Source organism: Parasteatoda tepidariorum, chromosome 6 (assembly GCF_982258835.1).
Source record: "Parasteatoda tepidariorum strain Cologne lab strain chromosome 6, Ptep-v5.0, whole genome shotgun sequence".
Classification (NCBI taxonomy): Eukaryota; Metazoa; Arthropoda; class Arachnida; order Araneae; family Theridiidae; genus Parasteatoda; species Parasteatoda tepidariorum.
Genome location: NC_141760.1, coordinates 13377378 through 13404839, shown reverse-complemented (window position 1 = coordinate 13404839; position 27462 = coordinate 13377378). Strand labels below are relative to the sequence as shown.

The 27462-nt window shown below is 30.9% G+C and overlaps 1 protein-coding gene across 2 annotated transcripts; it reads left to right on the top strand.

Moving 5' to 3' along the window:
- On the top strand, positions 1-26741 carry LOC107437738 (cytochrome P450 18a1). 2 transcript variants are annotated; one of them, XM_016049835.4, is made up of 6 exons: positions 1-411; positions 20538-20868; positions 22046-22245; positions 23157-23414; positions 24709-24885; positions 25717-26741. In XM_016049835.4, the coding sequence occupies exons 1-6, from the start codon at positions 63-65 to the stop codon at positions 25848-25850; spliced, it is 1449 nt and encodes a 482-aa protein (XP_015905321.2). In that variant the 5' UTR covers positions 1-62; the 3' UTR covers positions 25851-26741. The 2 variants fall into 2 exon arrangements, with proteins under 2 accessions (XP_015905321.2, XP_015905319.2); XM_016049833.5 differs by lacking the exon at positions 1-411 and adding an exon at positions 16176-16800.
- Positions 26742-27462: the final 721 nt, after the last annotated feature.

Genomic DNA, 27462 nt, shown 5'->3' with positions numbered 1-27462 from the left:
TTCCCTACTTTTCGAAATTAGAACGAAATTAACTCGTTTTCGATTGCCTGATACAAGAAACAATGTTTCTGGAATGTCTTTCGATACCACTTGTTTCGTCCACCCTTGTTTTACTGTTTACATATACTTTGGTAAAATGGTGGCGAAAAAATAGAAATCTACCACCTGGCCCTAACGGACTGCCACTTGTTGGCTACTATCCCTTTTTGTCCGAAAAACCTTACCTTGACTTCGCCTCGTTTGCCAAAAAGTTTGGCACTGATGTCATAAGTTTACGAACCACCGGAGGCAAACTGATCGTTGTGTTAAATAGCTCAAAACTTATCAAAGATATATTCGTCAATCGTTCGGAGGAATTCATTGGCAGACCAATAGACAGCAATTTCTTGGAGTGGCTATCTAATGGATTAGGTAAGTGAAAATCATTTTGTATAATTTTCTTAGAAGAGAATTTATTTCACAACGAAATAAAGATTGGGTGTATATGTGACCGTGAATGATCGAAATCAAGAGAATGTCGACTTTCACCGGAGAATGTTAACAGTCACATAGTGAATGTTCGAAATATTTGTTACATCCGAATTATATTAATTTATTCGTTATTTTAATATCTGCTGAGGATAGATTAGGAGAAGCATAAGTGTTCAGAGTATCGGATAAATGAATACTGGGCAGTGGCACTTTACCTTAAAAAAACATTGATGTAGGGCATACCGGGCAAATGTATACTGCGCAGTGGCACTTCACTAGACCTAGTATATATTTCGGATAATTACCAAAGCAACTGTGTAGTTGTCAACATTCACCGATTGAAGTTAAAAACCACCCATTTCGGTCATTCGCAGTAACATATATCGATATTAGATTTATTTTGATATAGATTTTGATATATTAGATTTATTTTGATATAGATTTTGATATATTAGATTTATTTTGATCGATATTAGATTTATTTTGATATCATTAAACTATGTTAAAAGGATAATTTTTGATGTTAAATTATTCGCCAAAATTTTATATCCTTATCCTACCTAACCTCAAGAAATAAATCGCTCGTGATTCCCTTTTTTATGAGTGTTTCGAAGAGTTTTAGCACGAAAGTTAAAACATCCAATATGGGGATTATTTTATCGATATTGAGGCGAAATCAAATAAATAATTACGAAAATTTATAAATAAATCGTAGTCATATGTCTATTTCTTGTTTAGCTACTCTCTTTTCTTATCATAATATCAATTTGGGGTTTGGATAACAATGTTTGGTACCGATGCTACAAGTTTCTGAACAACTGGTGAAAAATTAGATTCATGTTTTAAATAGTTCAAGACTTATTGGAAGCATTTGTTAATTAATCTCCGGAATTCATCAGTAAAGAAATAAAACATTGATATTTGAATAATACCTCGTATTATACGAGTAGTTCTTTAAATATGATGCTTGGTTGCCATTTTGCTTCTAATGAAATAATATTGATTTATTATGATTTTGACCATCACTATTTATAAACAATTTGAGCAAATTTTTCCCCCCTCTGCCCACTTGTGGAATGACCTTTCGTCATACAGGCACCTGAAGGGCATATTTGTTGGTGATTCTTTCAGGGGTACCCTATTAGGTGGACCAGTGTTGCTCCCACAGTAAGGACAGATAGTACAGAGAATGAATGAACATCCATGCCTTGCGTAGGATTCGAACCCCAAACCTTTCTGATGCAAGGCCAGTTCTCTAACCCCTACAGAGTCCGGCCCGGTCGGCATTTAAGCAAATATATAAGGTTTAATAAAAAATTGCAGGGACTTTAAGTGTTGGCACAACTAATATAAAAGACTTTCGGGTAGGCATCTATGGTAATAGTTAACACTTCTTTACTCTTTCCTACAAAGGGGTTAAGATAAAATTTTTCTCTTACAAGTACTTTTTATTTCCTAAAAATAAGCTGCAGTGTCAATTCTCCTCTTACGTTGTACAATTTTTGGTAATCATGTAAAAAGTACTCCGTTTCAAAAAAGTGGTAGGGTAGCCCAAACTTATGTGTGGTAGTGGTAGATCTTAGACTAAGTGAATAAATTCTAATGTAACTATCGCTTTAGTTTTAAAAAATATAGTATATGCATAGTTTCAGAGTAAAGTGTAATAAACAAACTAATATGTGATAAACCACAACTTTAGATACAAGGGGTGATCAAATGAAAAGGTACGAAACGGCACGGTGGGTACAAATGTAGACTTTATTCAAAATATACACCATAGGCCTGTGCACAGCGATCCCACTGATGAACAAGCCGCAGGATTCCTTGTTCCCAGAATTCCTGTAGTCATGACGAGACCCAGTCCTTCACAGCGTCCTTGAGTATGTCGTCCGAGTTGAAGAGCTTCCCTTTCAGGTGGACCAAACACATGGAAATCGCAGGGCGACTAGTCCGAATTGTAGGGCGAATGGTCCAACGTTTCCCACTTGAACTTGGCCAGTTCCATGTGTGTGAGACTGGCGACGTGTGGACGCGCTTTATCATGGAGCAGAACCACACTCTCCGTGAGCAGCCCCGGTCTTTTGTTTTTATTGGACCTGCGTAGGCGGCAGTTTTTCCGTGCTCGAGGAAATCGGATAGCACATCGCTGCTCCTCAATCGTCGAATTTTGCAACGCGAACGCCATCCAGTCCTCATACGGACTGTCGCATCATTTGGACGCCGCTTTTGATAAGAGCTCTGCTCTCTCCTGTTCATGCGGGCACCAGCGCATGCTTCGATCCCAGTCAGAGACTCCAATCACATCCCGAGATGTCTCGCTACGTTCTCCCATAGCGGAATATGCAAATATTTAACTGTTACGTTTTTACGTCGTTTCGAACCTTTTCATTTGATCACCCCTTGTAATTCGTTATTATTTTATCATGAAAAATTTAATTCTAAAATATATATTATTTATATATATTATTAAATATATATTATTAAATAAATATATATATTAATTCTAAATATGTAAGCAGAGTTTTCGTCACCTGCCTCATCAGTAAAACATAAAAAATTTAGAAGAAATACATTTATTGCTAACTTTTTTTATAATTTTCCATGATATTTTAACATTTAAAGTGGTAACAAATTTTATAGGTTTTTTTCCCCATTTTTCTTGAAGTTATAAATGAAATATAAAATGATGTTAATCTCAACTTTTTAAAAAATTAAATTGCGCATGGAACATAACGTAATCACATCATAATTTTGAATTTTATGTTGTGACAGAATAAAGCCATAGTTCAGTTTATTGAATTGTCAGTTCAATATTACTTTTTGAAATCATTTAAGTAAAGAGTACACTTACTCATTATTCGACTTACGAGCCACTGTTTACCGTGATATAAAAAGTGTCTTGAAGATTATATATATAACGATACGGAAAAGAGCAAATATATAATATATATATATAATATTGCGATTAGCATAATATATGTATATATATATATATATATATATATATATATATATATATATATATATATATATATATATATATATATATATATATATATATATATATATATATATATATATATATATATATATATATATATATATATATATATATATTATGGATGGACCTGTTATATCTGATCAATTAATTTATTAAGTAAAATTCTAAATAAATTGTAGTCTTTATAAAATTACTTTAATTATTTAATTTTAATTGTCCAGTGTTATGAACAGTTTATTTTTATTTATTACTTTATAGATTTTTATTTTATTTGTGAGTATGGAATGGACAGATGAATGCAGGTAATAAGTAGGCGCATTACAAAGAGTAATTTTTATCTTACTATAATTATTCTTTATTTCGAAATATCGCATTTACCATCGTAACGGAATGCGTCCTGAAGAGAACCTTTATGTTTTACTATTTAAAAAAATTCAGAGTTGTTTAACAGAGAATTAATATCCATAAAATTTGCGTGGGGTCCTTAGCCTTCGAATATATTTCATATCTTCAACAAGCTGACATAAAATGTTCCTGATCACCGAAATAATCTAGTGCTCAAATGCAGAAATCGGAATGGGTTATCTATGACAAAAAAATTAGATACATCTAAGTGAGTGGGTTTATTTGAATTTGCTTTGGCGCTTATAGACATCAGAGGAGTAGTTAAGGACTACTTTAATGGTTTTGGGAGCCTGAGTTTTGGGAGCATTGAGAGCCCTGAACATATAATATATAGGGGGCTGCTTGATTGGCGGAGAAAAGTACATTGGGTGAATAAATTATTTCAAAAATGAAAGTTTTTTTAACTGGTGACGTAATTTTTTCATTAAGCTTATGTTTTGGCAGGAGATTATTTGTAGGTTATGACATGTTGAAATTTAGCAATAATGGCTAAATTGAGAGCGACAAGTGCACATCAAACTAAAGATCTTTGTGAAAGATCATGTTAAGTATTATTTTAAATGCCATTCGAGTTTCAGAATAATTATTGCTAATAAGAAAAAAAGAAGGGAAAATCAGTTTCCAATTTACTAAGCCATATTTTTTAACGAGCCAGTTCTCAATATAAAGAAAGATATGCATTGTAAACAGCTTTTTGTTGTTTCGATATTTATAAAAAAAATTTAATTCATCGAATTTACTAAATTGTCACTTGGGAAGTTATTAAACTAAGCTCTTCAATAGTGTAAATAAAATAAAATTTTATTATTTATATTATTGCTTGTTCGATTATGGAAACAAAAAATAAAAGTCATAAAGATTAAATACAGTCAAGTTTATGAACGAACAACGTAATTCAAGGTGAAGGTTATAGATTTTCTGATTAAAGTAAAGGAATAACACATTTTCGTTACATTAAAACTAGGCTTACGGGACGCTTCATTTCGACGCATTTCGAATTTTATAAAGAAAATTACAAAACCTGTATGCATTTTTATTTTATTTCTTGTAATGACTTTTATCCATTGATCGAGGTAAATATATGTTGAAGTCTATTTTCTTCAAAAGCGTTGAAATATTGAAATTCTCTTTGTGGTATAGCGTCAATTTGACGCCATCGTAATTTAGACAAAATTTTGAGTAAACATGCAAACATCACATCAATAATAAATAGGAATGTACCGACAATACTTCGATCCGTTATCGTTATCTCAAATGAAACAAGCTATAAACAACTGTTGCCGATAAGCAATAATAAAAAGAACAAACGCAGAATGTCAATTGATGTCAGATTTTGAAGGTTTCAGTTGCTTAGTTCGAGTATTGAAAAATAAAATACTAGAATATTTTCATTTTTTTTTCTTATAGTATATAATTACATTGCTTTCTAAGTGCAGAGATGCCAACTGCTCCGGGCACGACAAAAAGTAATTTAAAAAAACGGTAAATAATTACTAAGTAAATTTTGCAAATATAAAGTGGTAAATTATATAAGCCTACGAATTATTTAGAAATAGTGGAGTAAAAAAATGTACTAAATTGAATTTATTAAACCAAGAATCACAATTGATAAACTACCACTTTAAAATATATATTTGCTGTTCGGAGCAAGTTGGCATCTCTATATATAGCAAGTTGGCATATAACAGCAAGTGCTGTTATATGTATTTGTTCATGCGTCAAATTGACTCGTGTTCGTAGAGATAGGTATATAACAGGGGTGGCCAACCTGCGGCTCTTTGAAGGATTATTTGTGGCTCTCGATAAATGTTCCCGAGTTCTCTTTTCCTTTTTGTGCTATTATATTTTTAAAAAATTATTATCGCTCCGTATGCGTTTCAAAATGTTTTTTAAATTACTGAGAACTAATATGAAAGACTAAGTGCAACGTTGTTCAATTTAAGGTGAGTTTTCCATTTCCAATATGACACAAGAATCTGGAGAATTAGAACTAATTGAGGTACAAGAAGATCAATCTCTACAATTAAAATATAAGTTGACGTCGATTACTGAATTTTGGAAATTTGTACCAGAATCGAAGTATCCTGTATAAAAAAGGCTGATTGTCGAATGATTTCAATATTCGGAACAACGTACTTAAGTGAATAATTTTATTCCACTTTAAAATTAGTAAAATCCAAACATCGATCAGTATTAACTAACAAACTGTCACCAATTATTCACTAAATTTTAAAGAATTATCAAGAGAAGTAAAATAAATGCGTTTAATTTTAAATTTAATGCACATATTTTCTACTTATATGTTTTCAATAAATATAATTTATGCAAAAAAAAATTAACACCTTTTTTGCATACCTTTAAAATACGTATTTAAGTGCTGCTCGCGAAAAATTTTACATTTTGAAAAAATGGCTCAACTATGTAGGAGCTAGGCCACTCCTGGTATATAAGAAACGTCCGTAAACCTAGTGTTAACTAGTTCAATTTCTGATGAGCATTAAGTTTTCATATTTTTGATTTTTCTAGTCTTGCCTTCAAGTACTTATTTACGAATTTGTTTAGAAAAATAGAAAGCTACGTAAAACATATGAGATAATTTTCCAAAAACTGCCACATTTACTCGTTGCAACTAGTAAACTTGATACAAACTAGGAGTAAACTTTTGTTCTAGTAGTAAATTTTAAAATAAGTACAAACTAGTTGCCTTAAATATTTACTTTCGGTAAGGGGATAATAATTAGTAAAAAAATAATAAGAAGATTATTTTTGTTTAAAAAAAAAACTTTAGCACATCTTAGCAAAACATGTCTTAAAATTTTTCTGCATGAATATTGAATCGTTTATTTTTACGTTTAAATTATTTGTGTGTTATGGGGTTAGAAAAAGTTTTAAATGAAATATTAAGAAATACATTTTTAATATTGATTTATAAGGAAAAAAAAATCAGCTATATCGCTTAACATATCCAAAAATGAAATGATCTCTCTTATTAGTATAGTTGCCAACTTAACTGCTTTAAAAATTACAGCAACTTGCTTGTTAAGAAATTCATTATGCGCTTAAAACTAAGTGTTAAAAACTTTGTTTTTTTTAAAGCGTTTTTTACAAATCAATATTTTTCTGAACTATTATGCATAAATAATAATTAAGTTCGATCGTAATGTTCAAATTCTAAATGAAAAAGTAAACGCAAGTTTTGTTATATTTTCTAAAAATGATCATGCAAATAATGAAAGATTTCTTAATTTAAAGATAAATAATAAAATTGAAATTTATCAATATATTTACCTAACAGCATAGAAAGAAAATTTAAAAAATAAGTTCGTTAAAAATTATTTGTATGTTTAAAACAAAGCGCTAAATAAATTTTAGAAAAAAACGCTTTTAAAACACTTTTTTTTTATCATTATTATTTCACATAAATAATTAAATTAAATTGAATAATGACCGAATTATGAACGAAAAACAAAGTAAGGTTTAATTTCTTAAAAATAAAAACGAAAGAATTGTGATATTCGATAATATATTTAGCTAATTAACTAATAATATTAAAAGAAAATTAAAAAGAATGATTATATTCTCTTATAAAATGAAGTGCTAAATGATCGAAGGGGAAAAAAATGAATAACATTCGCAAACCTTTCAATTTTTTTTTGAATTAACAAAGTTGATTGACTTATGTCCAATGACAAAAAATAAGTTTTGTTTTAACTTTATTTCTAAAAATAAAAACAACTTAAGATTTATAAATTTAAATAATAAAAACCCATTAAATTATTAGAAGTTTTATCCAAAAAGTTTTTAATAAATTAAAAGAAAGTAAAAACATAACCTAACATATTTAATTACTTTGTAATTTAAATCTTTATGGGCGCCTTAAATTAGATTTCCGATAATTTTCACATTTGAAAATAAAAAAAAGTTTTGTTTAAAAAAAAACTTACCTAATTAATGAAGAAATCTTCTTTATATATTCTTTTCAATAATACATTGCGTTCAGAGCAAGGTAACGACGGCGATCACGAAGTTAATCCCACTGAAAATAATCTACAAGAAACGATATCAAGTCGCGACAAAGGAAAAAAAATACTATGGGCTGTCGCGCCACTGAGTTTAGTAGTTTGGTAGCCCGACGAACTGACTGCGAAGTCAACCACTTTAAGATAAAACAATTAGGCTAGGACCGATACCACGCATCCTCGTTCATTTCGCAGGTTGAGCAAAGTGGTTAGTCAGCCGCTCTCTGACCACAGCTAGTGAAACAATCTCAGGCTGGTAATTATGACACTTGCACTTATGGAGAAAATATAAATCGATTATTCATTTGGTGTTTTAATTCTCAATAACCATAGTAAATCACAATAACCATGGTAGTCAAATTGAACCATTTCTTCCAAAAGTCAAATTCGACGCTTTCTTCCAAAGGTCCATAAGCTTGTAACTCTCTTAATTTGTGGAGTGTGGAATCAAGAACGTTGTTGTTGTTGTTGTTCATTTACGTCGCACTAGAGCTGCACAATGGGCTATTGGCGACAGTCTGGGAAACATCCCTGAGGATGATCCGAAGACATGCCATCACAATTTTGATCCTCTGCAGAGGGGATGGCACCCCCGCTTCGGTAGCCCAACGACCTGCACGCGAAGTCGAGCACTTTACGGTAGCACAGTTTAACGAGGACCCATACCGCACACCCTCGGTCCCTACGCAGACTGATCCAAGTGGGTCACCCACCCGCACACTGACCGCAGCCTGTGATGCTTGACTTCGGTAATCTGATGGGAACCGTGTCTTAACGATCAGTCCACTGCGGGACGAATCAAGAACGTAGATGCTCACAGTTAAAAGTCCTAACCTTGTCATTTTCAATAGTTTCCTAAAATGTAGTGCTTTGATCATCTTACCAGGTATAAAGCATCTTCATAATTTCGTATTTCTTTGGTAAGTCTTCATCCAATAGATGAACGCATTCACTTGACACAAAATGCGAGTGAGGCAAATGGACGGAGCTTTCAAAATTGCGCATCAAAACTGGACGCGAACCTGTTATCACTTATGCTTTAAAATATAATTGGAGTGACATACCATTCAGTGACAGGTAACACAGTTGAGTATTTTATTGAATTCAGAACATATTGTGTTACAAATAATTAAGGCCGGAAGTTAATTATTGTAACAAGCACCCAATCTCTAACTACCTTTAGAAACAAATGGCATCAGTTATGGTATTATTCCTTATTATTTTAGTTGTAAGAAAAAAGCATTTTTATTTAATAGATAAATTGCATTTAAGAAAGTTACAAAGTATAATTATCTATCCTCCGCTATTAGATTCATTAATAACGAGGGGCAACTACGGACAGCTCCGCCGTAGCTCACGCAGGGATTTCAGCAGGTTTATAAGGTAGCTTTAGAAAAAAAGTATGACTGCGAAATGAGTACGCTTATCTAGCAGGAGCTAAATATGGGTGGTCATTACAATAAATTTCACTCTCTCTCATAATGCTACAGCTCGCAGTGGGCCCTGTTTTCTGTATTTGCATGCATAAATTTACTACTCTTAATTTTAATGGCACAGTACATCCCTTCGCAACCAACGACAACCGGGAAGTACTAGCTGCCCGCAATATTTATTCTAGTAGTAAAAACTAAATTTCAGCCTTTTAAACTTTTTCAACGCTTAAAATATCACAACATATGCTATACATATCTCAATGATATTTAAATGCGATGGAAGCCGTAACTATTTAAAATCAATTAGTGAACGAATTTCGCTAACCACTTTGAATAATTGGAAGAAAAAAAATCAGCGGCTTTTTTTTGTTGACAGTTTTGCCGTTGAGAGATGCCCGGCAACGAAAATGTTAAAATGATTTAAGGAGCTCTCAATGATAGATCCGGTTAATTATTTACGACTTTTAAATATCTTCTTACACGTGCTTGTACAATAAACGGTAGTCCTCCAAAAATCATAAAACACTTCTGAAATTTATTTCCGCATTATAAACACATTGAGTTCAGCATTCACTTTCAGAATGAGTTTTATGAAGGTGCCGGGCTGTCAGTTTCTGTGCTGATAAGACATTTCCTAACATGGTGTAAAACATTTCGAAACGCTAATTTGAGGTTGCTCCCCCTTTTATTTGAAGACGCCCAATTGGTTTAGAGATAAAAACTGGTGTATTCCTTGAATTGTATCAATTTGTGTAGTACAACCTGTAATTTCATAATCTGTGTCTGAAATGATTTGTTATCATAAGCAGATGTAGTAAGCTTCAAAGTTATCACAAAGTTATCTTTCTAACACAAAGCTATCTCAACGGGCTTAACAGTTTTTGATGCGAAGCGTTATCTCCTGTTATGTCATACGCTTTTGGAAAAGAAAAAAAGTTAAGTGTGGTGTTTGTAAAAATTCTGATATGCTGTCCACTTCAGATGATTCAGCGACGGTGTTATTTGTCAGTATTACGTAAAAAATAGGGAAAATCATAAAATTTTCTCCACGTTTTCGTGTTAGAATTGCCTTTCTGTAACCCAGAGTTTATTTGCTACGCGAAGTTTTTTTTAATTACATTGCGATGCGAACATCAATTTTTTTTATTACAACTTAAATATATATTAAATTTGTGAATCGATTTAAATATTTCTCATGCTTACGACTGTGAAAATCAGCATATAAGGTGCCAGTTTACGACGAATACCAACAATGATCAAAATGCCATTTATGACAAACGACGAAAAGTTATTAACAAATAACAGTTTATTTCATATTTAACAGCAAACATAACATATCATAACCAGAGCGGATATGTCAAAAATTATAAGTTCCCGATCTAATGAAATTTCACCACAGAAGTATATATTTTTTTCACCCAAAAATGAAATGAATTGTAATTAAAGTCAAATTCGTATAATTCACAATAGAATCCAACCACGAACTGACCAGAGGATATGAAAACTTCGCAGCTTATACTTTCAGTAAGAAATGAATTAAATGTTCGGCACTCTCATTTTTTTTTCCATTCTAATGGCATGCACTGAACTTTTACGTCCTTCGCTTAGGAAGAACCGTAAGTATTACTCATTTACCCAGTTGGCACCTCTGAACCGAAGTCACGGAGGCGAGCAACATTACCCACGCCACAGATACCCGTTTATAGGGTGGGCCACATTCACACATCACACAATAGAGAACGACATCCATGCCCTTAGCGGGATTCGAACCTGCAGCCATTGGCTTCGCAATCAGGCAAGCTAACCGCTCGACCTTCCGGCCGGCCGACACTTTTCTTGAGCTGAACTAATGGGCTGTAATCAACAGTATGACATTCATCTTTAATGATGATCTGCTACAACCCTTTTGCATTCGTGCTCTGAAGTACCACGATTCCAATCGAAGACAACATGATGCAGAGCTCGCGCTAAGCATTCGATACCTCGCCAAATGCGATAAAATCGTAAATTTGGCGAATAAAATTGTGTTTTAGCGAAAGTATTGGCAAATGTTTTTTTTCCCACTGAAAGAAAAATATATATAAAAATTGTTAAGATTTGCATTTGGTGAAGATTTTCGAAAACTGGCGAATGATTTTGTTGTTTGGCTAATTTACTAGCAAATAGTTTGAAATTCTTATCTCGGGCCCTGATGATGGTAGTAATAATCCTACGTTAGAGTGATTTTTGAATTACAAAGCGGAAAAAAAGCCGTTTTGTCTGATCATCTCAGTCCAAATCGCGGTAGGCGAACCCATCACATCAACTAATTCATAATATTTTTAACTTCAATTTTTGAATATTTTGCTTAATTTGGAGGCTTTATTTGAATAGTGGACCATTCATTTTGGGGACTTTAAAGTCTAAAGAATGTATTGTATTTTCTATCTTGTCTGGTTTGCGATATTTTCTATTCAGCCATAGCATTAAAATAAGATATGAATGACTAGCGGCCATGAAAGTAAAAAACATCAGGTAAGTTTTTCGAACACGCATGTCAGCTTTTGTGCTCAATTCATAAAACGGGTTATAAACCCTTATTAAATTTAAAAAGAGATAGATTAAATTGGAGAATGGGGAACAAAGATACCTTCTTACTCCGTGCTGTGACCCCGCATGGGTTTTTGTCCTAACGCCGGTGTCGTGACCACAGGCAATCAAAGATACATCCAGGACTACCACTGTAACCGAACCTGCTACCTCTACGTCTCAGAGCGTTTGGTGGAAAAACAATACGCAGCTACCACGAAGGCCCCACCAGAAAAGTTTTTAGTTGAGTTGGTCCACTATTTAATCTTTATACGTGAGAACATGTTGCCAGCTTATTAACTGAAATTGAACTGAACTGAATTTATTAATTGGGAAACTCAGAAGTCCTCGTCTCATTCATCGTGAAATTACAAACAATGAGTAAAAACAATTTGGTAATTAAAAAAAAAAAGTTTACTGTAGAAAAGAGGCAATAGGACAGGAGAAAAGCACAATAATTGCCATACAATATTACAAATAAAGTAATTAATAATTTAAAGTCTTTTGGGTCCACAAAGTTCCCATTGTAATGAAATCAAGTTAGTTGAAGAATGTCTTTGTGTCCATAATAAATCATATAGTGGAATAGTAGATGATGATGAGGAGAAACAGTGATGAATATATCCTTTCCTTTCTGTTTTATTGTGCTACATATATATATATATATATATATATATATATATATATATATATATATATATATATATATATATATATATATATATATATATATATATATATATATATATATATATATATATATATATATAAATACAAGAAAACACTAAGAAAGTTAAGAAAAACAATAAGTATCATTATAATAATAAATAAATAAAAAAATAATTTTTAATAATTAAAATAATTAACCCACCCCCTTTTTTTCATATGTCTATAATTTTTCTTTGTTTTTTTCTTCATTTTGAACTTATATATATATATATATATATATATACACTGGTTATCATAAATTAAGGAAAATTCACAAAAATCGCGATAACTCAAGAAATTACACATGGAATTTTATGAAACTTACCCACAATATACAACACATAGTAAGGTATTAAACAACATAAAAAGAAATTATCAGACATTAATAGTAGTATAGAAATTAGCACATGTATAAAATAAACAAATTGGAAGTATCGGTTTGCAATAGAAAAAGTACCTTTAATATGGAATATGATTGCCTCTAGAAGCAATACAGCACAAACAGCGATGTGTGATGCTTTCAATTATGCGGTCTATCAGTTCAATAGGAAGTGAGAGCCATTGCTCTTGTAAAGCAGTTGCAAGCGTGGCAAGGGTCTGAGGGGGCGGATTGATGGCAGATACACGCCTCCCTAGAGCATCCCAAACGTGCTCGATAGGATTCAAGTCCGGGGATCGAGCTGGCCACTCCATGCGAGTAATTGTTTCCTGTTGAAGATAATCATCAACAATGCGAGCTCTGTGTGGTCTTGCATTATCGTCCTGTAACAGGAAGCAATCACCAATTGCCCCGGCATATGGGCGCACATAAGCATCAAGGATGTTGTCTCGATAAACCTGAGCATTCACGGTTCCCCTTGGAAAGACATGGAGGTATGTGCGCCCTCCTAAGGATATGCCTCCCCAAACACAGACACTGCCTCTTCCGTATGCATCTCTTTCACGGATGTTTGATGGATGATAACGGGTCCCAGGTTCTCTCCATATCAAATAACGTCTACTGTCACTTTCTAGACTAAACCTGGACTCATCCGTAAAGAGAACAGGCCTCCATTGATCTGACGTCCAGTGGACATGTTGTCGGGCCCACTGCAAACGGTCTCTCCTATGGCGTGATGTGAGCGGCACGCAAATGGCTGGTCGTCTCGCATACAGACCACCTTCGTGGAGCCTTCTGCGCACAGTTGACGTTGACACCAACCTTCCGGTGGCTGCAGCAAGAGAGGATCTAAGATGTGTCGGAGTAGCGGTTCTATTCCTGCGTGCACTTAATGTCAAATATCGGTCATCGGCACTGGTCGTAACAGTTGGCCGTCCTTGACTGAACCTCCTAGATGCCGAATCTGTGGTTTGAAATTGCCTCCAAAGTCTATGAACCACAGATGGACTCACATTTAGCCATCTGGCCACTTCTGATTGACTCTGCCCTGCCTCTAGTCTCCCGATGGCTCTCCATCGTAGTTCTTCAGGCAAATGATGCCTAGAGGTCATTATTACGAATTGGCTATCTCAGATTTTCAATGTCGCAATCACAGTAAAATTTGTGTGCTTTCTCTCAAACTTGGACTTTTATGCTCCAGGCAGATGACGTAAGCCGAGTGCAGCGCCACTAATTTGCATATTGCAATTTTACTCAGCTACTCTTAGTGGACAACATATGCAAATTTTGCACGGTTTGGCTTACTTTTGAAAGAGTTATCGCTATTTTTGTGATTTTTCCTTAATTTATGATAACCAGTGTATATATATATATATATGTAGCACAATAAAACAGAAAGGATAAAAGGAGAAGGGAGAAAAACAAGGAATAATTCAAGAAAAGCAATGATAAGTTTTATTTACTGCGCATAAGCTACAAGTATATAGAACTCATAAAATAAGTTAAAAATATAGGGGAAGCATGGAAAATAATATAATAAAGATTAATGATAAGAAAAAAAGACAAATTATTAAAATAAATATTTTAAGAAAAATGAAAAATATTTATTAAAAGATCGGAAAACGAAACAGCGAAAAGATATAATCTCATCCTCAGCTCACACGATTATATCCGCAAAAAGGAGTGCTTTCTAATATTGTATTAATATAGCCAAACAATTAATTATGTATTGATATAGTACTAATGTAGCCAAAAAAATTTTTTAACTACTTCTTTTTGAATTTTATGTTTTAATGCAAATATTATCTCGATAATCTAACTTATTTTTTGGAGTAAATATATGGCTCTTTTTTATAATTAAAAAGTACCAAAATATATTTTTGCTTTGAATTAGAGCGTCAGAAAAATACATATAAAAGGGACACCGCAGTGTCCCATCTGCGTCAAAGGGTTAAGAAAAATTGTAAAAAAATTGTCAGCTTAGAAAATTTCTTAAATGTGCAAATTCGCTGCTTTGGAAACTGGATTTTTCAAAAATCATTCAAATTTATTTATAATTTTGACGCAGTACTTTTGGAAAAATAAATTAAGAGAACTTTTTTTTTTTTTTTTTTTTTTTTTGCCAAACATACCATTCTTTCGCCGGAATGCATTGAAACTTTCAAGCGATATTTGAATAGATTCTTGTTAGTATTGTGCTATTTCACAGATAAAATATTGAAGTCAGCGAGTATTTCTTCTTTGCAATAGTAGCAGCGTTTTGTATAATATTTGAAGGGAAAAAAACGAGACATAACTTGTCTCTCTAACCTTTGAAGAATATTTTAAAAGGTTACAAATCAAATTATTAAACATATAGAAATTGAACATAATTTTTACTGTAAGCGATAGTTTTAGTTTAAATATGAATAATTTGAAATGTAAGTCGTAATGGTAGTTACGATTGGATAATTAAAAAGATAATAAATAAATAAAAATAAATTGAATTTCTACCATATTTTACGTTTTAGTCACTTATTGCGTAAGACTGTATGTGTGAGTGAGTCCGTATAAAGACTGTTTACTCAATATTTTATTTATTTGAATTCATATTTAAAAAACTAGAGATTTATATTTACTATAGTATATAAATAATCTCCACGCTTTTATTTCCATTTGGAAACACGTGAATGCGATAATTTTAAAAACTAAAGTGTTAGCTAAAACTAAAAAATATCCACTAGTATAAGGGCACCACTTTTTTCGTTAAGGCCTCTTTTACAAGAATTCTAAAAAATGCATTTACAACTCCTGTTAATGGATTGATTTCGAATAAAATTCTTTTATACAACTCATTAATTCTCTTCCCTATCACTTTAAATTGTTAAAATTCGAACTATTAAGTGTTTTGAAGTGATTGAATGTTCAAATTTCACAAAAATATATGATATTTCGATCTGTGATAATTTTTTGAAATAATATTTTTTTCCGAATATCAAATGAATCTTATACGCCTAGTGACAGCTAAAAATTACACGAGACAAAACAATCAACTCTTTCGACACTTCCTTAAGAAACTGGGTTTAACTCGTTTTAGTTCCTTACGTTTCTTTAATGGCGGGCTCCTTCTGTTCTTTTCATTTACCAGGCTTTGATTCTATTGGTTGCTATGATCGTATGAAGCGTTATCATTGGCTAACGCGCCACGCGTTACTAGAAGAGGTAGAATCTTATGAAATTTTACTTATCGAATTTGCACCGCGTCATATTCCATATGTTTATAAATTCTAATCATGTTAGATTATCTTCATGATACCTTTCAATTGTTAAATGTTTGCATAATGTTCGTAAAAAAATAAATTATATCTAATAAATCAAGGTCGAGTGTTTTGTTTCACTCTTGTATCGGCACATATAAAAACCATGGTTTGGTGGGATTTGAAATTCAAAATCCCGCTTTTTATTGGTTGATTAAGACCTCATCTAAGATGTTGTTCGAATATCTTTCAATACCCCTTGTTTCGTCCACCCTCATTTTGCTGTTCACCTTCACCTTGATAAGTTGGTGGAGAAAAAATCGCAATTTACCACCAGGTCCCAATGGATTGCCACTCCTTGGTTTTTACCCATTCCTCTCGGAGAAACCATACCTGGACTTTGCAGCTTATGCCAAAAAGTTCAATACCGAAGTCATAAGTTTTCGGACAACAGGTGGGAAGTTGATTGTTGTCCTCAATAGTTCGAAACTCATAAAAGATGTCATGGTAAATCGTTCGGAAGAATTTATTGGTAGACCGATTGAGAGCAACTTTTTGGAATGGTTGTCAAATGGCCTTGGTAAGTTAACGATTTATAAATGCTTTCCAAAGCTCTGATTCAAATATTTTGAGATTTATTATTTGAAATTATATGGTTTTTGATGTTTGAATTTATATAACTTTTTCACTATTAATTTTTGAAACTTAAAATTAGTTTCAACGGTTTATTATTCAAATTTAAAACGATTTTTAATGGTTGAGTGTTTTAATTCAAATGGATTTTCGAAGATTAATTATTCGAATTTATATGACTTTTAACGATTGATTATTGGAACCTAAAAATTATATTCAACTAATTATTTCTTTCCAGTCTAATGTTGCGAAAACGTACATTTTTTTCTAGCTTCCCACAATATTTAAATTAAGTTTGTTAACACTTGAAAATATTAACTGGATGATCATCAAACCTTATTGTTAAATATATTTATAGACATCATGGTGGTCAATATTTCTATAAATGACAAAACTAATGGCAAACTATTAAATTTAAAAAACACTTAAAACTTTAAAAAAATTCGATTGATAAAATAAAAGAAAGTAACAATAGAGGTATTTAAGAACGTGATAAAATATTTATATTTCAACTATGTTCATTATTTAATTTATGTTCTGGTCACCACTGAAAATTAAAAAAAAAAAGAAGCTTTATTATATAATTTTATAAGCAATTAGTAATTTATCTGAACATTAACTCTTTAATTCTCCGTAAAAATATTGGATTCCAAACAATTTCTATAGCAGGAAATTAATTTTAAAAATATTTTATATTATTTGAATGCATTATGTTACTGAATATGTAATGTTGCGTACAGCAATAGCTTAAATTAAAAACCATACTTCGACATGCTGTTTATTCGATACTTTTACCATCACCATATATTCAAAGTAATTTTTAGCTTTATTATTTTTGACATGCTTTAATATTTTAGTTAAAATGCATTAAATAATAAATAAATGCAATAATTTTTATTTTCAAATATGTTTATTCAATAACTAACTCCATTAAAATATAAACTGAAAAATTTGTTGAAAAAGCAATATTTACTTATACTTATTTTTCGAAATCGTAGTTATTTCATATTGTGCAAAGAAATTCACACGACATAGCGATTCGTTTAGATATTAGGAAACGTTTTAGTAAGAAAATCAGCTGTTTTCAAGGTTAAACGTGATACTATCTTGTGAGAAAAATAAAAATCACTTCATTATGATGTAATATGATAAGCTTGGTTAAAGCTGCTTAATCTTTATCATTTTATTCCTTATCGCTACGATTTTTTGAAAATAAGTTCAACTGTCCTTTAAAAGAAAATATCTTCCTTATTTTTTTTTTTTTTATAAAAAAGAGTCACACTATAAAAGGGATGATAATACACATTGAAATTTCATCATCATCATCAAAATTTATCTGGGTTCCTGAGGACGTTAGCGGCTTTTTTTTTCATCCGTCTTAAATTACATTTACATGTATTGGCAATTCTTTATTGTTTGGATTTTTCTAATATTAGTGATATTTCTTTGAAAGCTAATAACAATATATAGGGTTTAAAAAATTTCTAAAAAAACTTTTTTTGAGTAGCATTAATATTTTTTTGGCTGCATTTTAATTTAAGAATCCCATTCAGACAGAAAAAGGGTCTTTGTAGGCAATATACGGTGAAAGAATTGAAATTTTAGGGAAAGAATCTTTATGTAAGAATATACAATGTGTCACTTAAGAGAATTAAAACTTGACGGGCTTAACTTACTCAAAATAGAACGGTAAGAACAGTTGCTAACATAAACAAATGCCACGTTTTAGTAACCAATCAGGATTGAGAAAACCACACTACGTCACTTGCACGTATTCCATTGTATTATATGATAGAGATTTGTTCTCTGAGTGCCATTGAATTTGCAGCTACGCAACTGATTGTATATATATCGTGTAACTTTATGTAATATATGTATTATTTATATAAAGGTTTATCTCTAATATTGAAACTTTAGAGAAAGAATCTTTAAGTAAGAATATAGAATGTGTCACCGAAGAGAAATTAAAACTTGCGGGCTTCACTTATTCTAAATAGAATGTTTCTGTCGAAAACAAGTTAGAAATTGAATGGTTTTAGTACCAGATCTTTCTGTTTTACAGGGCACTAATAGCCCCGATTACTCTATATATGTTTTTGAGTTGTCGAATTTGTGTGGCGATCATAATTCCTGATAACTGTTTAAAAACACAATTTTATAAGAAAATTTTTTACCACTATGATAATTTTGAGTCCTGCTATTCATCCTAGTTTATAAATAAAATGACGGTCCCCTAATTTTTTAATTATAATCTACTTTGTTTATATTAGAAATAAAAAATTGATAACCTAAATTCAATTGTTAAACAAACGATAATGCTCCAATTTTCATTTTGAAAAGATAAAATTATGAGGAAGAGTTTCTTCCTGGATATGAATCACATTTGTAGAAACCTCGTGTATCAAAGCGAATAGTTTCCAAGGTTATCTTCTGTCTCAATTGCCGTTTTTAACGATTCATAAAGATAATGAATTCTGACAAAGAGTTGAGTTTTATCTCAGCATAAATCATCTCCTCTTATCCTACCTTATCGTAATAAATTTTATCGCAATTTATACACCCTTAGTTTTAAATAAATTTTATTTGTCTTCATAATGCCCTTTCATAAATTTTGCAGAAGTGCAGAAGTTTCAGCTATGGAAAAAGCGATAATAAATAAAAATGGTTAAGCCAAGTCTAAGTTTATATCTGTTACTTACCACTTAAACATCGACCTGCACTGCGACTTTAAATCTTAGTAAAAGAAATTTTTTTAAATTATTAATTATGGTAGGCAAAACTATTATGTTCCTACAAAATAAATGAAAGTATTTTATTTGTGCAACCCTTTGACATTTTAAAAAACCAAGCTTTTTTATTTAATAGAACATTAAGCACAAATGAGTAAATTGTTCCCAATCCTGCTTTGAAAAAGGTTTTCCCACTTATCAGAAAGTTGGTAAAAAAAAAAGTCCTATTGGAACAACGAGTTACTTTCTAAGGGGTTACAGAGGCTATGGCTTCAGAATTTCGAAACAAAAATAACGATGGCGACAATGTCTACAGCATTCCACACTGACCGCTTATACTTCTTAAACAAGCTTATAACTATTAATCTGATGCTGGATGGGTATCAAACCACCTCCAGGGAAAGAACCCCGGTCCTATATACAATAACAGCTTAGTACCTTAACCACTGTGCCATCACGGCTTCGGGTAGAGAGTTCTCTCGCGATGAGGCTTTTAAAAGGTTGGCAAAAGTTCTCAAAAATTCTGACTGCTTTTACTTTTAAATGTCTGTCACTCTATAAAATATTTTGCAAAAAGTGCAAGAGTTGGCATGCCTGCACATTCATTAACATATTCAAATATATTCCCCCTCAACTAAACTTTTATCATGTAAATTGACATTCAAGGAATAACAATTTTATTTAGCAGTTAAGCGCAAGAGACCAGGATTAACTGTTTAGCATATTGTAGTCAAATATGTTTTTCTTTTAACTATTCTAAACTTCTTATTTGAATGAGAGATTTGAGATTTTTAAAAATGATATTTGCAAATGAAGAGCTCAGAGTATTTAAAATAAGCTCTGATTATAGCTTTTGTTGTTTCGTGTAAATTACTATGTAACTAATTAAACATAAAAAAAAATTAAACTACATATTCGTTTTATTCATACAATGTTTTCTTTTTATTATTATCAGGTATTACTCAAGAGGAAGGTTCGAATTGGAAAGAACACCGCAGATTCTTCCTCCAGGCTGCAAAAAGTTTCGGTTTCGGCAAAGTAGAGATTGAATCCACAATACACGAGGAGATCAGAACATTGATTGATGACTTGAGAAAGACAAAAGGAGAGTCGGCTCGGTTTGACTTCCACATTTCATACGTCATTAGTACAATGATCTCCAAAGTTATGTTCGACAAGAAGTTCGAGAAGTATGGCGACGTTTTTCCCAAATTGGCACAAGGAGTCGTTGACTTGATCGACATGATGGCCGATCACAGGTTCTTCTTCATTGGTTCTATGTTTAGGTCAGTAAATATCTTCAGAAATTCGAACAAATTTAAAATCTGTTTTAATTGTTCAGAAATCCTTTTATTTCTAGTTTTTATTCCCGAAATTCATTTTAATATAAAATGCATCACAATAACATTTCATGATTTTAATATAACTTGATTGAAAATTTCAAAAAATCACTTTTCTTGCTGATCTAAAATTAATTTTAATGTGAATTTTCTTCTGATTAAATTTTTTTTTAACTGAATTGAATTTGGAATCTATTACAGTAGGGAACCGATTATCCGGAACGATCGGGACCATCGCAATTCCGGATAAATGATTTTTTCCGGTTTCCTGAATCGCTACAAAAAGCTGTTTTTTTATTGTTAAACCCAACTAAAAAAAAAAAATTTTGAAATATTCTTAAAAAGAAGAAAAAACGATGAAGTAATACACTATGATTATTTCCAAAATGATGGTAAGGTAAACATCTTTCAAAAAAGAAAGAAAAATCCTAAAATCTTATGAGGAAAAAAAAAATTTTTTTAAATAATGGCGAGAAAATTTATTGAATTTCGTTCTGGTTTTTTGGTTTTCCGGTTTTCTGATTTCCGGATACTATATATATAAACTCCGGATACTGTATATATAAATTCCATATATATATAATCATCTGAATCAAACAATTGTCTAAAAAAGTTTGTTTTTGATTTTCGTGAAATTTATTACAGCTTTGAATCCATTCCAAAGAAATTTCATTAATAAAGATGTTTAAATCAGTAAATATCCCCAAACTATTTTTTTCTTCTGATTGTTAACTGAAATTCATCGTACTTTGAAATCCATTTTAATTAAGTTTCTTAACTAAAATATTTTAATCAGTACACATCTCAAAACTACTTTTGTTCTGGTTTTCTCTAAAATCAATTCCAATTTAAAATTTATTCCAATTAAATTTCGTAAATTGGCTATTTCTAATTCAATAAATTCATCCACTTCAAGTCTGTATGTTCTTAAAGAAATTATTTCTATATTTAAATCTATTCTAATAAAGTTACATAAACAAAAATATCTTAATTACTTAAATTAGAAAACCGCGGTGTTCTTGTTCTCTTTCTTGAAATTGATTTCGATAAATCCTTTATAAATTGAATTTCCGTAATTAAAATCAATTTCCAGTTGTTATAAATAGGTTTTAAAATTTTGTAGGTATGTGGCAATGCGTTTGATGCCGTGGTCAGCAAAAGTCAGAGAAGGCAGACAATTTTTGAAGAAAACAGTCCAGAACCTTATTGAAGAACACATCAGAACATTTGATCCTAAAAATTTGAGAGATTACGTGGATAGTTATCTCTATGAAATAGAAAAATTAAAAAAGAATGGACAACTTGAAAAAAGCACATTTAATGGTAAGCTATGTTTGATATTCGATTTTAATGATGATGATTTTATTTAAAATAATAATTTCCAGTTTAAATTATACAATAAACTTGATCTACCAACTTGATTCTTCGTTAAAGTCCTATTTCAGGATAATAATTGCCGAAGTTAAATGATTCTTAACAGTATCATTAAAGCTAGGTTGAATAATACTTGATGATAATTGCTTAAATGCATCCACTTAATTAATTTTGTTCGTTCTTAAAATTAATAATATTAGAAATATAATTAATTTTATTCTTAAAATTAATAATATTAGAGATAGATTGTAACATTAAGAATATTAGCTAATGATATTACATGGTTGATATTTTCATATTATATATTCATCAGCTGCATTACGTTAATTATATTATAAATTTCTAATGATTATTATTTAATGAAAAAAAACTGATGGAATATATAAAACCGTCGAACAATAAAAAACTATCAACAGTTAAACGTTAACGTTTACATTACGTTAACATTTAACGCTTTCACGTACTGTCGCGCACGTTTATATACGTTCGCTCTCTATTTGACTGCGCACGCCAGCCTCACAGATTCATCAAACTGCGCACATCGATGACACAAATTTGTCAAACTGCGCTTGCTCAGTTATTCCCAAATAAAGTTACGTGAACGCGTTGATTGGTACTTAAAATTGCTAAACCTTATAATTTTTGTTAATTGTATAGTAGTTAGACTCTCTATTAAAGTTTTTAAAACTATATAATGGCTTAGCATAAGCTAATATAAAGCAATAAGTGCATCGATCTAATCGCATACCCATTAATGTTAATAACCTAAAACATTTTATTAAATTTAATTGAAAATTTTGAAATATGCATTTACAAAAACATTTGAACCAGTTTAACTAAGATGGTATGTTTGTCTTCAGGTGAAAGATTATTGGCAGTTTCCATGAACATGTTGATGGAAGGATCTGGTCCATCGGGTATTCTAGGTCTCTTGTTAGAAGCTGCCAAACATCCTGAGGAACAAAAATTGGTGCAAAAAGAAATCGATTCGGTTGTTGGCCGAGATCGTCTTCCATCTTGGTTAGATCGTAACGACCTCGCCTACACTGAAGCTTTCATCCAAGAATTGCACAGATGCGGACAATCATTCTATATTTCAAATCTCTACAGCAATTTTGGTAAGCTAACATAACTAATTGTTTACTGTAGTATAGTTGTTATATATCACAACTGTAATAACTATTCCGTTTCGCACTTCGAATCAGAATTAGTTAATGATATCAGTGTTCTTGATTATTCCATAAACAACTTACAACAAACAAAATTATTTATTTTTCAGTTATATTTACAAAATTGTAAAATACTAGCTTCATCAATAAAACTCGAAACACTCAAAGATATAAAATGGCTTAAATATAAATATATTAATGCTCAAAAATAAATAAATATCAACTTAAAAACCATTTTGTTTCTTCTCCACAAAAGAACTAAGAAGCCCAGAAAAGCAAAACAAACCGTTACTATAGCAACTCAATTTTATGAACTAGATCAAAGTTAAAAATTGAGCTGACGATAATTCTCAACAATAACGACGGCACACAACATTAAAGTTACAACAATTCTACTCAAACAACAGTTGTAAAGCCTTCCTATAGCAATAATTCGCTTCTGTAGTAATTTGTAAATATTACTATATTAATCAAAAGTTACATTTAACAAAAGTTAATGATTTTTAATTATAAAAACTTAGTCCATCTACCAACCAATATTGATTTATTTTCGGATTTACCATTGAGCAATTTTTGAAAGATAATTAAACTTTTTACAGAAGTGCAAACGTGTTTGAAATCCATTTAACTTTATTCAGATTGAAGTCTATTTATACCTTAAGAATCAGAGTTTATCGTCCTATTATCAACAACGGTTATTTATCGTCAGTCCGAATATCAACCATTTTTTAGGCAGTTCAGTTGTTCAATTTTCAACTAGATCTCTATGCCTGATGACAAAACAAATTATTAATCTTTACTGAATGTTACGTGCTAAATTTATCCCAATGAAAATGTTGGTCACTTTTTGACAAAAAACAGACTAAAAGGAAAAAAATAATAAATAACATGAAAATTTTAACGGCTGTGTTTTTTCGAAACTACTTGTGCAGAAAGTTATTTTTATTTTGTGGAAAACAAAAAAAACAAATAAATAAATAAATAAATAAAATAATAATAAAAAATAAAAAAAAACGTAGGATGCATCACTTCCACATAAAACTTCTATCACCGTATGAAATACCCCACCCCCTCGTACGCCGAAAATGATGCATCCTGCGTTTTGTAATCTAGGTCTGACAAAAAGTGCGATGAATAGTTTACAGAAGTTAAGACTTTAGTTAAAACATTTTTGATTTAAAATTGTGCCAAATATATCAAACTGATTTAATTCTAAAACGTAGACATTTTTGTTTCATTGCAGAAGAGACAAAAATTAACGGATTTAGAATTCCCAAACGAAGTACGGTGATTGCCAACCTGTGGACCATCAACAACGATCCAGAAATTTATCCTGAACCGGAAAAATTCGATGTCAACAGATTTTTGGGAGATGATGGAAAAAGGATAAAAACTGACGGACCTTACCCATTCGGAATTGGTAAGTAAATTTCAACTACAATTATAGGTTTTGTACAAATCTTGAAGAAAGAAAAAAAAAACAATTTAGTAATTTATTTATATAAAATTTGTTAACCATCACTAAAAATCTTATTTGTCGAGTTATAGTTGGTTGCCACTCTCGACTAAATATGCAAAATGTGATAAAATCCAAACTTTTATTAAGAAAAAATAGTTTTAGTTTAGTCTGAATAATTTATAGTGTAAGTTCTAGTGGCAGTTATCATTTTACTACTTCAAGGGATAAATGAATACAAATGAACTGAGTTCCTACCTCTTTTAACATTTTTAAATCCCTGTGTATGTAAAAAAATCTAAAGTAAAATTATCGGCCTCAACAAACTTTTTTTTTTTAATTTCCTTTTTTTATAATAAATAATGAAAATGCGCGAACTTGAACATTCAATTTTGTGTTTTATAAGTTTGATAATAATTATTATTAAAATTATATACATATATATATACATATATTAAAAGCCTCACCATTAAAAAGATGAAACGAAGTGGCGTTGGATATGAATTTTTAAATCATTTATATGTAGTGGTGTGGAAGATTAATTCAAATAAATAAAAAATAATATATTAAAACTTAAACTTAGGTACCACTAGAATAAATTTTTGCAAAAAGCGTTGCCCTAATATGTATTATTTCTCTTTCCACTGAGATTAACCATAGTTCCAAGTCTATTAACAGAGCTATTAAGTTTGAACTTAAAAATTCATTCTGTTTTTATAAACAAGGTTTCATGTAATTCTAATTTGTTGATGAAAACAAGTAAATGTTTCTAATGTAGTTTATTATGATTTGCAGGCAAAAGAGAATGTGCTGGTCAAGCTTTGGCATCAATGGAAATATTCTTAATCATCTCATCTCTGATGCAATATTTTACACTGTTGCCTGGAAACGAAGAAGGAACCCTGAGAGCTATACCAAGAGCATTTTAATAATCGACCGTTCTTTTATTATGAAATACGTCATCATTTAGTTTTTAGAAACTTTTCCACTTTAATAGGCAATGTTTGCCTCCTATTCATGTTTTTGAAGTGGTTCGTTATCTCAAACTTCAACAAACTTAATAGGCTCAAAAAGTTATTCGAAATGTAATATAGTTATCTGATGCGTGTTTTAACTATTTTGCTTCTTTTACATGGCATTTAAGAGAAGATTTGTACATATCACGTGATCTCTGTAAATAGTTCATTACTTGTGTGAGTGCGTGGGTGAATGTTGACTGTATGTATTCATTAAACGAAAATACTTTTCATTGTTCGAACGAAAGTGTGTTTGAGGAGGGGAAATTTAGCTTTTACCAATCGCTCAAACTATATTAATCATCATTCGTTTTAAAAATTAAAAACATTCATACTAAAATTTAAAAAAATAGATGTGTTAAAGCTAAAAATAATAATGACCTGCAATGTTTTTCTTTAAGAATATAAAAATTCAGTTGCTTTAAGAAATAATTCATTCCATTTAAATAATAACGTTTGTTTTTCCTTTTCGCAAAATAAATTAAGCAACCTAATGTTTTTGTTAGCATAATTTCTTAAACATAAACACAATTTCGTACCTAGTGCATTAGAGGAATTGTTAACAATGCAAATATAAACATCGAGAATTCATTTTTAAAAAAATTGTATTTTAAGTAACTATTTGTTATAGTATTAGTTAATTTTATCATAAGATATTATTTGTATTCACTTAAGCCTTTACTTTATTGTGATATTGTAAATTGTATTGGTTGGCAAGTGAACAAAAAGTGTCTTATTTGTGGAATGTCTCTCACTATTGTAAAGATATCATTAATTATTCAAAATAAATATATTTCTTCTTGATCTGAGCATACTTTTTCTTTCAGTAAATGTTATTACGTAAGTTTTTACTCATAAGATAAGATAATTATACATAATTACACATAATTTAAGATAGCTAATTGGTACATTATTACATACCAATTAACTATCTTAAATTAACCAAAAGAATTTCAGATTATAGTAATAGGTTACAGAAGTAATAGTAATAGGTTACATTATTATTTAGGTTACAGTGAGACATAATCTTTTTTTTTAATACTTTTGCATACGGCGCTAGGCATGATGAAGCCATTCTGGTTCACCTATTGTACCATGGTTCACCTATAGTACCAGAAAAAAGCAAAGGATTAATTATAACAATTGAATATAACTTCTTCCATAAGTTGGAAATAGGGACATCTTAAAACATTTTTTTACTTTAAATTTTAAATTTTAATACTTAAATTTTACTAGCCGTCTTTATCAAGGGGGAAGGACACCCACACAAATCTGTCACTTCGCGGTTCCTAACTGTATGTTAAGTCTTTTTGGTAGCATGACATTTTAATAGTTAATTTTAAAAATAAACATTAAGAACTTAGAAAAACCTTTAGCCAGTGTTTTAATTCCTAAGTTTGAATTCAGACAAATGTAATTTTTTTAAAGAAAAATCAGGACAAAAAGTACGGAGTTATTCATAAGTCCCTAGGTTTTTTTTTAAGGCTATAGTACGAACACTAAAACGGATATAGCTAAAACAAAC

Excerpts from the sequence above, each read along its gene's own strand:
- LOC107437738 (XM_016049835.4), top strand. The coding sequence starts at position 63 with ATGTTTCTGGAATGTCTTTCGATACCACTTGTTTCGTCCACCCTTGTT. Across the intron at positions 20,869-22,045 it reads TTCATTGGTTCTATGTTTAG|GTATGTGGCAATGCGTTTGA; the intron begins GTCAGTAAATAT and ends AAAATTTTGTAG. Across the intron at positions 22,246-23,156 it reads TGAAAAAAGCACATTTAATG|GTGAAAGATTATTGGCAGTT; the intron begins GTAAGCTATGTT and ends GTTTGTCTTCAG.